At 46.2% G+C, this 13,427-nt stretch overlaps 3 protein-coding genes across 3 annotated transcripts; 1 reads left to right on the top strand and 2 right to left on the bottom strand.

Annotated features, from left to right (window-relative positions):
* Nucleotides 1–1,008: 1,008 nt before the first annotated feature.
* On the bottom strand, nt 1,009–10,744 carry LOC108608097 (multiple epidermal growth factor-like domains protein 8). Its single transcript, XM_017999302.1, has 6 exons — nt 10,165–10,744; nt 9,628–10,044; nt 7,612–9,567; nt 6,313–7,554; nt 2,666–6,209; nt 1,009–2,293 (listed from the first exon to the last, which is right to left on the bottom strand). Exons 1-6 carry the CDS (start codon nt 10,543–10,545, stop codon nt 1,065–1,067), a joined length of 8,769 nt encoding a protein of 2,922 aa, XP_017854791.1. The 5' UTR covers nt 10,546–10,744; the 3' UTR covers nt 1,009–1,064.
* A 570-nt stretch (nt 10,745–11,314) lies between these two features.
* On the top strand, nt 11,315–12,253 carry LOC108598881 (60S ribosomal protein L44). The gene is made up of 3 exons (XM_017985644.1): nt 11,315–11,377; nt 11,554–11,727; nt 12,008–12,253. Exons 1-3 carry the CDS (start codon nt 11,375–11,377, stop codon nt 12,143–12,145), a joined length of 315 nt encoding a protein of 104 aa, XP_017841133.1. The 5' UTR covers nt 11,315–11,374; the 3' UTR covers nt 12,146–12,253.
* On the bottom strand, nt 12,170–12,917 carry LOC108598871 (WASH complex subunit 3). The gene is made up of 2 exons (XM_017985634.1): nt 12,424–12,917; nt 12,170–12,365 (listed from the first exon to the last, which is right to left on the bottom strand). The coding sequence occupies exons 1-2, from the start codon at nt 12,876–12,878 to the stop codon at nt 12,326–12,328; spliced, it is 495 nt and encodes a 164-aa protein (XP_017841123.1). The 5' UTR covers nt 12,879–12,917; the 3' UTR covers nt 12,170–12,325.
* Nucleotides 12,918–13,427: the final 510 nt, after the last annotated feature.

Genomic DNA, 13,427 nt, shown 5'->3' with positions numbered 1-13,427 from the left:
TAAATTTAAGGAATTTGAGTGTGGAAACATAACAAGTGTAAAAGATCGAATATAAAAATAATCTAAATACATAGTTTAGCTTAAATTAATAGGTACCATACATAGGTGCAAAAAGTGCAAGAACTTGTCGATATACCTTTTTTGTTTAAAAACTAAATTGAGCAATTGCTAACCATCAACCAAGTGTGAGAACAGAGAGAGAGAGAGGCGAAAGGGAGGGATAGAGAGAATACATAAATTTACAATAATTCTAATACTCTTTATACAAATATACATTAAACATATATGTAAAAACCTTAAACCAAAAATGCATATGTAAAAAAATATATACACATATAGTATAATATATCATCATGTTATGGAGATTCGATTCGTGGGGCTTGCAATGACACATGCGTTATACATATTTAGGTATTTTTTTGTTTAAATATAATACGTTGCACATTTACTTTTTGCAATGGCATCTAAATTGTGATGTGAGTTACTTTTTTTGTTCGATTTCTTATGCTTGTTTTTTTTTGCACTTTTTCTATAAAATTGACAAATACACATTTATATAGAATACTTATTAGTTAGCTTAGTTATAGTTGTATGTGTTATAAACAGCACTAGCCAGTTGCCTATATCAGCAATTGAAATTATTAAAAAAAAAATATATTGCACATAAAATAAAATTAAAATTAATATCTTAGTTAGAAATTGAAGATAAAAAGATACAGCAAAAGTCTAGTCTAGTGTGCTGCCAAAATGCAAAGCCTATTAAAATAAATGAATATTAAATTGTAAATATTTTAAAAGCTATTTTAAGCAACTGGCAAACGCTGTTTATATGAAATTCCTTTTTGTTTACGTTGCTTAAGTTTTTGTTCGCTTGCACTGGAAGTTGTTGCGCTTAAACATAAATTCTTGTAGTTGTCACGAAACGTTTTAGCTAAACATAACCGTTTGTTTAGCTAAAAATAATATGTACAAAAATTGCCTAGGCTAGAGTATACATATATATATGTATATGGTTAGCATGGTTATATATAATTTGCTAGGGGAGGGACTCTGGGAGTATAATTTTAAGCTTGATGCAGTCGCTGATTTTGGGCGCGCAAGAAATGACGCGAATTGTTTGGATACTGGCGTGGATAAGTGATGAGCGTAGAGCCCAAGGCAATGCTTAGCGGCGCCTTGGAGCGTCCAGGCAGACTAATAAACACAGTGCCCACAGCGGCAAGATTATCATAGGTAGGCTCAATAGCCACCAGCATGATCTCAGTGGGTTGCAAAGTGCGCAGGTTGACGATTTGTTGTGCTGGCAGCGGCTGTAGTTCAATTTGTTGTGGATGTTGCTGATGCTGCTGCTGTTGTTGTTGTTGCTGTTGTTGAATCAGCAGCGCTTGACGCGCGCGTTGACGCATGGCACGTGTGCTGGATGCCACAACAGCGTGTGGACTGTTGGCGCCATCCATGTCCAAGCTGGCTGAGGCTAGAAAGATTTGCGCAAATGGACGCTTGGCCAGATGCAACATCTCGACGACATGTTGTCGACGTGCACGTCTTAAATCCGATGCTTGCTTCACCTTCCACACAATGACGCACAGCGCCAGAAAGAGAAAGAAGCAGGAGAAGAATACAGAGAAGAATACAAATAGATCGATGTGCAGCTGATCCTGTCGAAATACTACAGAGCCATAGCTGGGCTCAGGTCCAGCGCTGGCACGCAGCGCTATAAAGAAGCGCGTGGCGCTTAAGTTATGCGCATGTTGCGGCAGCGTCAACACCAGACGATCCTTGAGTCCAAACAGACGCAGCAGCGTATTGCATTGATTCAAAGTCACATGTGTGGTCAACCGCTTGGCATGTTGATCGTGCACCACAAAGCTGTGCACGCCATTGCTATGACAATTACGCAGCTGAGGCGAATAGAGGATGCTCTCGCTCATGCTGGCAGCGCTGTTGCCATTGCCGGCGCCGCTGCTTCCAGCGCTGCTGCTGCGGCGTTCGGGTGCAAACAATTTCTGTATGGTGACATTATCGTGTCGCGGCAACGCTATATTCAATGGTATGTCTCGCTGCTCGCCCTTCTGTCCCCAATTGTAGCGATTGTCCAGAAAGATGTCGTGATAACCGTTGGTAAGATTCGTCTCCACTATAAAGGAGTCATCCTGCGGCGACATGAACACATCCAGTTCACCTTGCGTGACGTCTATAATGATGCGTATGTCCACGTTCATGAAACGCGGCTGTATGACAAAGAATACGGTTTGGCCGGGACGCAATGGCGCTGGCTTCGATTTGCATTCCTCTGTGGATTGATTAAATTATTATTAAATTATTTTAAATGCAAATCAAATGCTTAACTTTTGCTTTTATACAAGGCAGCTACGCGAGCTGCACACGAGTGAAAGAAATAATATAAATAAATTAAATAAAAATCATAAAACTAATTGCACTACACAGTTAATTAATTTGGTAGTCGAATAATTCAATTCAGTTCACATATTGAAGTCGTTCAAAATTGAATTTAAATTATGCTCGGTATGCATTAGCGACTTATTTTGATGACGTGTTAACTTCAATTTTTTTTTGAATAATTTAAACGAAATGTTATTTTTGATTTCAATTTGGAGGTCAAATGATTCAATTCAATTTTAATATAATTAAATTTCCTACTCACCAATGGGTTTGGCATCGAAGCACATGCGCGACTCCACTGTTATCTGTTTGTAGCACTGATGTCCATCCGTCGGATTGCCGGCGTATGAGTCGCGACACTTGGAGCATTGAACACTCCAACAAAGCTGAGCAGAGTTCTTGCCACCGCCAGCAGTACAGGTGGCATCGCTTTCGGTATTGTTGCCACAATTGCATTTCTCGCCCGTGACTGCATCACAGATGTTTCCATGACCATGACACTGACAGGGCTGGCAGGCACGCTGTAGATCCTCGCTGCCACGAAAATAGCCCGTAAGGCAGCTATCGCAACGATCTCCAGCCGTGTGATTAGCGCAACGTAGACAGGTGGCATTGTGGGTGGGACCAGCAGGCAGAATGCGCTCCAGCTCGGAGCGTGTCATATTAAAGACAGCCGGATCGGAATCGTAGGCAACGCAAACATCGGAATGTCCGTGGCAGTAGTCGGAGCAAGGCTGACAGGCGCCGCCATCACGTGGATCGCCCACAAACAGCGGCTGGCATTTCTCACACTGCTCGCCCATTGTGTGATTATGACACTCCAGACAGATATCCAAGCGGCTGCTCGACTCGCAATTGGAGTGGCCATTGCATAAGCACTGAATGCTGCAATTCTCACCCACATAGCCAAAGTCACACTGGCAGACATTGGGACGCACGCAGCTGCCACGCACGCAGCCCTTGCAGACGGGCAAGCAGCCCTGATCCGCTACAGCGCGGTAGCCCTCAGCACAAATACATTTGTAACCAGGAGTATTTGTGTCCAAATCAATGCACTGCTCGGAGATGGCGTTGCAGTCATGATGTCCATTCTCACATTCATTCTCCGCTGGGCACTGCACATAATGCCAGCTGACAATGTCCGCGGGGGTCAACTGCGCATCCGTGCGCGTTTGATTGTAGATCAAGTCACAGGTAGAGCTGCTGGGATGCTCCTGACGCTGCTCCAGCGCTGCCTGCGTGCAGACGCCATCGCCATTGTAGCCCTGACGCGCACACCAGCCACAGTGGGCATGCTCCAGGCAGCTGGCGCACTGCGTATAAACATGACAAGGTGCCGGACAGCGCGCCTGCTCGTGCGGCGCCAGCACCAGGCCACAAACGCCGCCAGCGCAGAACAATGGCTGCACACTCGGCTCCAGGCAAACACTCAGCATGGTGGACCATTTGCATTGGCTTTGCAGGCAGCTGCTGCAGTTGCTGTAGGTGTGGCAGGCAGCGGGACACTGTTGCACCAGCTGATAGCCATTGAGGGTGACCAGCTCGCTGGCAATGCACTCCACATGCGCCAGCTCATTGCGCGCCCATTGACAGCCGGGACGCTGCTGCAGACAGCGCTCGCAATTGAGTTGATAACAAGGCGGCAATGGACACTCGTTCAGATCGGCAATGCTCGATTCCTGGCGGCAATAGGCGCTGCCACGTAGACAGCTCACACTAGTGGGCACACAGCGTCCACGTATGCCGCACTCATCGCACCATTTGCACACAGCGGGCAGCGAGCTGTGACTAGGCCAATGTGCTAGACAATCGCCGCAGGTATTGAAGCTGCTGCAGTTGCGCGCAGCGAGCCACTTGGAGTTGCAGGCAGGTCCTTTGTTAGTGCTAAACGGTCCATTGATGTTGTTGCAGCTTGTCAAATCCTCGCCCGTTTCGGTGTGACAATACGAACTGTTGCTGTAGGTTAACTCCACTGTGCAGTAGCTGCAGCCCATATAATGACGACATAGCGACTTGCCGCCCTCGCTCCAAAGCTGGCACAGATCGTCGGGCAGCTGAATGCGTGTCACATGACTGGAGCTAGCGCTGCCATCCCAGCCGCCTATAGCATAAACAACACCAGTATCTATATCAGCAGCTGCAGCTTCCGCATAGCTTGCCACAGGCAGTCTGCCCAGCAGGGCAACATCGTCGGTCAGCCGCACCCATTGATTGCAGGCGTAGACATAAGCGATTAACATATCCGTGCCATTGTACGGCTGCGTGCGTCCGCCGTAGACAAGCATGTAGTGCGAGGTGCTCACCGCTGCATGAAAATAACGCGCACGCGGCAACAAACTGAGTGGCGTGTTGACCTCATTGAAGCTCGGCAAATGCGTCCAGCTCATGCGCTGCAAATCCAATGCATACAACTGACTTTGCGGCTCCTGCGCAAAGCCACCAAAGACATACAAACTATGTGTCTCGGCATGATAGACTGCGCTATGGCCATATAGATGTGGAATGCGTGCGCCGCTCGCACGCAACACGCTCCATTTATTGCTGTCCACATAGTATAGCCAAAGCTCCAGCGATCTGCTTTTGTTCAGACTCAGTCCGCCCAGCAGCAGCAGCGCTTCCTGTTCCTGATGCCGCAGCTGCGTTAGCGTATGCCCCGCCAGCGCTGGTGGCTTTTCCCTTGCCCTCGGCTCCAGCTCACTCCAGCGCTGATTTTGTATGGAAAACAACCAAAAGTCTGACAGCAGCGTTAGCTTGGGATTCAAACCGAGTCCACCATAAATATAGATGCACTGCTTGCGTATATAAATGTCGGCAGCATGAAAGTAACGTCCCAGCGGCATGCGATCTTCCGGCGTAGCCGACTCCACTGTAACCTGCAGCCAAGTGCCGTTGCGCGTATCAAATTGTCGAAAATCATTAAGCGGACCATGCACTGGCGAATAGCCACCAAACATCCACAGGCTGCCGCGTCTATCCGCATGCACAGTGTGGCCAAAGCGTGGTATCGTATTGCGCAAATGATCGAGTGCATCGCTCAGCAGCAGCGTATTGAACAGCTCGGTGAGCACCAGATGATGCCGCTGCACCAATGTGCCACAATCTGCGCCACCATAGCTGGCATTGCTGCAAATGCAGCGTCCGTACTCCGTATCGCAGTAGCCCTGGCCACGCTTCGCATGACAATTGCTGGGACAGATCTCCACCTCACAGCGTGCGCCCACATAGCCGGCAGGACATACACAACGCTGCGAGGCATCGCATGTGTGCGGATGCGAGCAGCTGCCCGCCACGCAGTTCTTCACTGTATAGAGCGCATTGAAGCCAAAGTGTCGCTGCTCGCTGCCTTGTTTATAGTAAACGGTCACATGATTGGAGCGCGCTTCGATGATTCTGGTGGCGCTGTAAGGTGCGCAGACCACAGCCAGCAGCTCGTTCTGCTGTGCCACGCCCGTCAAATCCGGCAAACTGTTGTAGATATAAACGGCATTCTCATCACAGTCCATGGCCAGACTGCTCCATTGGAACTCCAGCTGCAGCAGCGATTTCTCAGCCTGCAACGTTTTGGGCTGTAGAATCCAAAGGCATTCACGCACCTCCAAGCTGGCGCCCCACGGTGAGCGATAGCTCTGATATGAGCCAATGGCGCTGCGTCCGATGCTCGTCAATATGCCACGCGATTCGCATTGATAGTAACACTGGCCGCCATCACGCGGATCGCCATAATAGCCAGGTGCACAGCTGTCGCATTTGAGGCCTTGTGTATTGTCCTTGCAGTAGCACTCGCCATGATTCACATTGCAGATGCCCTGTAAGTCAGGGAATCAAATTAATAACAAGTATTATGTGAATAATTCCGTAGTGTTAATCGCTCTGCATCGATGGGGATATATATTTGTATAGCTCACTTACCAAATCCTGATTGCCATGTCCATTGCACTCGCACGGATGACAGCCCACAGCCGCTGTAGCATTGCCATAGCTACCCTGACGACAACGTTCGCAGCGCTCGCCTTCTGTCCACGCCTGGCACTGATCGCACTTGCCCAAACGCTCTGTGCACGTGGAATGATTATTACAGCCACAGCTAATGCCGCAATCACTGCCCGTCCAGCCCAGCGCACACTTGCACACATACTCCGGCGGACCTGAGCAATGGCCATGCTGACAAAATTCGTAGCAAGTGCGCACGCAGCTGAAGCGACCATCGCCCACATAGCCACGACGACAATGGCAATTATAACTGCCCTGGGTATTGGTGCACTTGGCCTCCTTGTGGCAGTCATGCAAACCCAAGCCGCACTCATCCACATCCGGACACTGCGCATAAGCCCACTCGGCATCGTGTAGCGTGCTGCTGTTGAGCGCCAAGGAGCAGTTGCCGGCGCTGTAGCTAAAGTCGCCCTGCATGCAAATGCCATCAATGGGATTATCGCGATCGAAGCACCAGCCGCAGCTCAAAGTGCGCAAGCAGCTGCTGCAATTGCGATGCCGTTCACAGGATTTGCATTGTTGAAGCGCACGCACAGTGGGATCTGCACCAGCTACAGCTGTTGTCGCCGCTGTGGGCGTAACCTTGTCAATCCATTCGCGGCACATGCCAAATTGATATTCGCTGGTGTAGACAGCAAAGCTGAAGCATTGCGCGCTTGCCTCACACCAAACGCAGCGTCCACGTTCGCCCAGACACTGATCGCAGCCCTGTCGCTCACGACAAGGACGTGGGCATTGCTCTAAAGCACGCACGCTGCTATTGGATTTGCCTACGCGTCCACAGCGCGCATCCTCCAGCCACCACTCGCATTCTCCACCAGCGGGTGTGGTGACGCAAGCTTCACAGCTAACATAATTGGAGCAGTTGGCGCATTGACTTGGCTGACTAATAAGATAAGCCCAATTGCCTTCCTGCTGCCTGCACACAGCGCTTTCATTCACCGACTTCAAATGGCATTTGCCAGTTAGCGAGCACCATGAGCAGCTGGCATCGGTTAGACAATGCAAACAGTTGTTGTAATGCGTGCAATCGCCGGAATAATATGGCTCCAAGTACTCGAATGTAAATGCATTCAGTTGTCCATTGTGCAGATGCTGCAGCTCCATTTTGGTCTTCTGATAAGTATTGTATATAGTGTTTTGGCCTATGCGACGACGTGCCTAGCAATTCAAAGATTTATTTATTGTTTATATATTAAATAACTGTTGCACTCTCACCTGGAAATCAACTAGAAACGGCTGATCCATGCTGGGCAGCAGCACATTACTGCAGTATGACTGATTGGAGCTCTGACTGGTGTAATTGGTAAGCAAATCCAAATTCAAGCCCAGACCAGCGCGCAGCACGGCGCGGGAGTAACTGCTGCAAACTTGTATAGCCGAGTCATTGTGGTTGTTGCTGTTAATGTTGCTGCTGCTACTCCCGCCATGCCACTGCTGTCTGGGACGCACAAAACCCAGCAGACGCGCAAGCATTTCACCCTCCTGACGTTGCTCAAAGTAAGCGCTGGGCGGTGGTGAAGCAAAGTCCACCATGGTGGCATTAACAATACCCACATAATCCGGCATGGTAAAGTTAACCGGATAGTTGTACTTAATGTAGGTTAGTCCAGGGCGACGATCGTTGATGGTGCAAAGCACCGGCGTGCGTATCTCAGTGCCTTGTTCGCCCCACCAGCCGGCGCTTTCACCACAAATACCATAGTTATCATCTCGATGATGACACTGAGCATTCTGCACACACCAGGTGCACTCATTCAAGCCCAGCTTGCTGGTGACAGAGCTGCCAGCGCTGCCTCTGCTCCATTTTGTGCCATGCACCAGGCAGGCATGACAATCGCCCAGCGATGGGCAAATGCCGGGACAGCGTGTGGTTTGCAGATTGGTGGTGCAATTGGCGCCTATGGTGCGTCCATAGCAACTGCTGTCGGCGGAGCACCAGCCACACTCTGGATTGGACAGGCAGGCGGTGTGTGAAGCATGCAAGCGACAGGACATTTCCGGGTTATATAGCGTGCTCTCCACGCGCAACACTTGCGGCAGCTCATAGGCAAACAAATCCGCATTCACATTGCCATGATAGCCGCCAACTATAAGCAGCGTATGATTGCGACGCAATGCAGCCGCTTGAGCAAATACGCCCTGCGGCTTGGGATACAAGCTATCCTCAGCAGTGAGCACCTGATTGATCCATATGTGGCAGCTTAGGTGGTACCAATACATTTGGTTGTCATAGCATATTTCATCCTTGTTGTGTCGATGCGTATAGCCGCCAAAGACAATCATATAATTGCCGGATATAGTAGCCGTATGGAAAGCACGTTCTCTGGGTATATTGTTGTCGCGCAAAGCGGTGCGTGGATACAGTATCTCCGTCCAATGCATCTGATCCAGTTGAAAGGCAAATATGCGATCGGATAGTTTGGAAAAACGCGCTAAGCTCGTCATTATGCCACCAAAAACAATTAGAGAATTGGTAGCGCCATAGTAAACTGTTGTATGCGCTGCTAGACGCACATCCAGGGATTTGCCACCGCGTGGCTTCACCAGTTGCCATTGTGAGTCCTCGCTTAGCGGCAATGCAATGCTATAGACTGCGGAGCTGAACTCTCCCGTTTCCATGCTGCCGCCAAATAGATAAAGCTGTGCACCTGCATTGGTTAACGTATGCCTGGCCAGCGCTGGTGGCTTTACTATGGATCTCAAAGCCAATTGCTTCCATTTGCCACCACTCTCGGTGTTGTTGTACTGCCAGAGATCACTGTAGAAACTGCCATTGGCATGCTTGCCGCCGTAGATAACAAAACCGCCGGGCACACGCTCCGCTGCATGTCCATAACGTCCATGTGGCTTATGATCGGTTACCTCCTCCAGTATATCCTCCAAATACTCTGTCAATTCCTCATCTGTTGAATTAGCATTGACTGTAGTCAGTGGCAGCGAGCTGCGCGTGCGACGTTGATGCAAATTTGATTCCGCTAGCGTATAGAGTATATTGCGAAAGAAGCTTACATCGCTCGTCAAGCCCCACAGCTTGGCTTCATCCTCATTCTTATGCTGCAGCACTGCTTTAAGCAGCGTATGATCTATTTTATGCGGATGATAAAAATGCCGACGACTCTGCAGCGGTATGCCCCACTCATCTTCCCATTGGCTTGTGCTAAAACGATAGACCTGCAAAAATATAAAAAGTTAATTAAAAACCAAAATTTTTACGTTGAATTGTCAACTTGCCTGCAATGTGCTTATCACATTATTCAAATCATAGCCACCAAACACATAAAGCGCATCCTCATCCTCGATATAGATAGCGCTATGTGCCGCACGTGGTGTCATGCCCTCCGCATCGGTGGCCAGCCAACGCCAGCTGCTGCCATGTGGATTATCACTCAAGTCACACAGTCGTCCGCTATAGCCGCTGGAGCAATGACAAATGCTCTTCTGACACTTGCCGCGTCCCTGATGCTCGCCACATCGCTGTGGACACGCCTCATCCTCGCAGTCCGGACCCACCCACTCTCCATGGCAGACGCACTGATGGCCGACACATTTCCCATGGTTGTGGCAGTTGTTTAAACAATTTGATATGTAATATGAAGCACGAAAGCCATCCAGAACATAGTTGGTATCGCTGTACATTAGTATGAGCATCTGTAAACAGAAAAGTTAATGTATATGTTGCAAATGGTGTCAAAGGGGTGGGGCCTAGGGCTCTGAGTAGATTTGAAAATTATGATTCCGTTGCCTTTTGTGGTAATCCATACTACTTACGCTGCCGCTGCGCGCCACCAGCCGTTGCGGCTGTGTGCGTCCACTGAAGCTGCCCAGCAGCGTAGAGTTAAAGGAATCGCCATCGTACACATAGATATAGTCATAGGAGCATTCTGTGCCCATGCTTAGGAATGTTAACGTTATATATTGACTATCATTTTTTGCTTTGATTAGCCATTCGCAGTGAGAATCCTGTGTGTAGTTGTAGCCAGAGGGACCGTCGCTTATTTCACCGTAGGCCTCCGTAAAGACTTTACGGCTGCGATTACATGGCGCTGTTATATGTGCCGTTATGCCTAACGGTAATTGCGCGCTGATTAAACAGAATGTCAAGGTTGCCAGCAGTGCGTACATTCTTTGCATTTTAATTGTTGTTGTCATTTTTTATGCAAATTTTTATTCACGTTAACACAAGTTTTTGCCCCTTGTGTTGTTGTTGCTCTCGCTCGTTTTATGCGCTGCTTTGCTGTGGCTGCTGGTGCATATTTGCCAAACTGCGCTCATTGCACGCCGCGGCTGTTGCCCCAGAACCAAGAAAAATTTCTTTTTCTCAGTCTTTTCTAAGCTGCAAAACTTTTGTTTTAATTTTTACAATTAGCGATGTGCAATGGCTAAAACCATCGCAATAACAACAGTTTGGCAGATTGTTTTGCCATTCACACTAATTGCAAGCAATAGAGTTGTATCTCATCGCTCAGAATAAGCTCGATTGAACTACTAATCAAACTGAACGAACGCACTACGGCCATGATAGTTCAGTAGCGCCTTAAGTAACTCAGTGGTTCGCTCGTTTAGTTAGGTAGCAATTTTGGTACTATTATAATTATAATTTAGTATTATTATAATTATAAGTCTGATTAAATAATGAAGTTCATTGTTTTTCATTCTCATCATTAGTTGGAATTTTACAAAAGAACTTATGAACTACTTAACAAAACAACTGATTGGTTCGCTCATCAATAGTTTAACGACTGAACTAAATCCTTCAATTGAATTACGATAATAATTAAATTTTTGAACAGTCAGACTGACTAAACATCCTTAAACTAACAGTTAAAAGAAAATTGTTCACCTTATAGAAAAGAAATCAGATAACTGAACAGTGCAGAAATGTTCACCTGTTACCGTTCATCTGACTGACTCATGAACTATCGATAGTCCCGATAGTGCCGTCACTAATTCCGTCTTTTGTGTCTTTTTCTTAAACAAGATGGTACGTGTATAGTTTGCCTTTAGCAAAAATCGTTAAACATCCGCTTAAATTGTTATTAAAATGTAATAAAAACAACATGAACTGTTAAGAAACAATGTTGTGCGTGTTTTAAGAACAATATTACGTGCGAGTGTGTGTTAAAAACTTACGTTAATGTAGCTTTTCTTTTACTCTAGGTGAATGTACCAAAACAACGCCGCACTTTCTGCAAAAAGTGCAAAGTGCATAAGCTGCACAAGGTAACGCAGTACAAGAAGTCCAAGGAGCGCAAGGGCGCCCAGGGTCGTAGACGTTACGACAGGAAACAGCAGGGTTTCGGTGGTCAAACTAAGCCCATCTTCAGAAAGAAGGTAAGTGCCCTAAGAACTAAAAAAAAGTTAACATGGCGCTTAGTAGAACCAAATGGCTGCGCTTTTATAGCATTATGCCTTTTGGCGGGAACAAACTGCGCCAGATCAAAGCTCTTGTTGTTGTTAACGGTGTTTCTCCTTGAGGAATTGTTGTAATGAATTCTACATTGCAGTACCTTGCCGGGCAGCTTCAAACAAAATTAATTTATAGTGAATAACAATGCTATATGTGTCAAATTCTCTATTGGTTTTAACACGTATTCCTTTTCTTTTATTTTAGGCCAAGACCACCAAGAAAATTGTGCTGCGTATGGAATGCACTGAGTGCAAATATCGCCAGCAGACACCCCTGAAGCGTTGCAAGCACTTCGAGTTGGGTGGTGACAAGAAGCGCAAGGGACAGATGATTCAGTTCTAAGCACTCCAAGGCACCAACTCACGCTCTTTTTTCTAATCGGAAGTGTTTTTAAGTTGTTTTCATCGACCTGCCACAAGTGGGGAAAATAAAACAAATTGTAGACGTAAATTTTAACAAGTGTTTCATTTATATAAACTATATATATATATCACCAAAATTGTCGATTCGCTTTGGATATACCTAAGCTGTGAAGCCATCCTCCAGCAACAAGTCAGGTTGACTGTAAATTGAAAAAAGTATTAACAAATGTTTATGCTTGACTTGAATGTGGAACTTACTCTAGTATTGTAGGCTCTAGACCTTCTGCAAACATTTTCTGTTTTACCGCAGCTGCTGGAACACCGACTTGCAGCATTTTAAAGAACTTTTTATAGCGCGAGTCCTCGCACGCACGTACTCCTTGGGGTTTAGGAACTTCGTCCACATCGTCTAACGTAACTTCCTCTTCCTCCACAGCTATAGAAGCGGAGGGTGCAGTTTTACTCTCAACTTCCACTTCATTGTCCACTGGTATGGAGGCTAGCTTTGCTTCCAATATCATCAAAGCCGCTTCGGTTCTTTGCAGCTGTCGTTCCAAATGCACAAACTTTGTTTCGCAATTTAAGGCAAATTCGTTCAGAAATGTGCAGGTGCTTATAAGAAAATGATTAACAAATGCTAGTATACGTTTTTGATTAAGCGGTGGTATTTGTGTTTTATCCAAATCGCCTGTAAAAGTGCCAGGCATTTCCATTGTTATTTTAATTAAGAAAACTTTGTTTTCAATCTTTGGATGACAGTGGCGTATTTCGTAGCTACTCGTTACACTCGTTACAGTTTGAGTTAAAAAAGCCGAAGTGGCGGGCTTCTAACTGGAAATTTAAAATTCAATTAAATTAAACTTTAAGTTATATTTGATATGAATTAATATGAATAACATATGGCTGAAGTTTACTACTTTAAAAATATTGCAGTTAACGAACTATATTTTCAAATATTTTTATTTATTCAGTTTTATTATATCTTAACATGAATTGTGAGTTGAGTTGTTGATGTTTTCATTTGTTTCTTTTTTTTTTTTAAGTATTTATGTGTTTCAATTTATTATATAAAAGTATTTATAATTTGTTCTCAGTTAATATGCATGTTGTATTATTTATATTCAATTCTTAAATGTTGCTGTTTAATTTCTATATGTATAAACTTATGTGCTGGGGGACTTTGTGTCTCTGGCCTATATATGCTCAAATCTACAATGAACGTTTGTTACGACTTAATACTTAACTTGTTTCTTAATTTTTTC

This window comes from Drosophila busckii, chromosome 2L, assembly GCF_011750605.1.
Source record: "Drosophila busckii strain San Diego stock center, stock number 13000-0081.31 chromosome 2L, ASM1175060v1, whole genome shotgun sequence".
NCBI lineage: Eukaryota > Metazoa > Arthropoda > Insecta > Diptera > Drosophilidae > Drosophila > Drosophila busckii.
Note: the sequence above shows the minus strand (reverse complement) of the source record. Positions and strands in the feature narration are given on the sequence as shown.

Coding starts and splice junctions, on each gene's coding strand:
- LOC108608097 (XM_017999302.1), bottom strand. CDS start 10,545: ATGACAACAACAATTAAAATGCAAAGAATGTACGCACTGCTGGCAACC. Junction 10,045..10,164: donor TGGTGGCGCGCAGCGGCAGC/GTAAGTAGTATG, acceptor TTCTGTTTACAG/ATGCTCATACTAATGTACAG. Junction 7,555..7,611: donor CGTTTCTAGTTGATTTCCAG/GTGAGAGTGCAA, acceptor TTGAATTGCTAG/GCACGTCGTCGCATAGGCCA.
- LOC108598881 (XM_017985644.1), top strand. Junction 11,728..12,007: donor AGCCCATCTTCAGAAAGAAG/GTAAGTGCCCTA, acceptor CTTTTATTTTAG/GCCAAGACCACCAAGAAAAT.
- LOC108598871 (XM_017985634.1), bottom strand. CDS start 12,878: ATGGAAATGCCTGGCACTTTTACAGGCGATTTGGATAAAACACAAATA. Junction 12,366..12,423: donor CTAGAGCCTACAATACTAGA/GTAAGTTCCACA, acceptor TTCAATTTACAG/TCAACCTGACTTGTTGCTGG.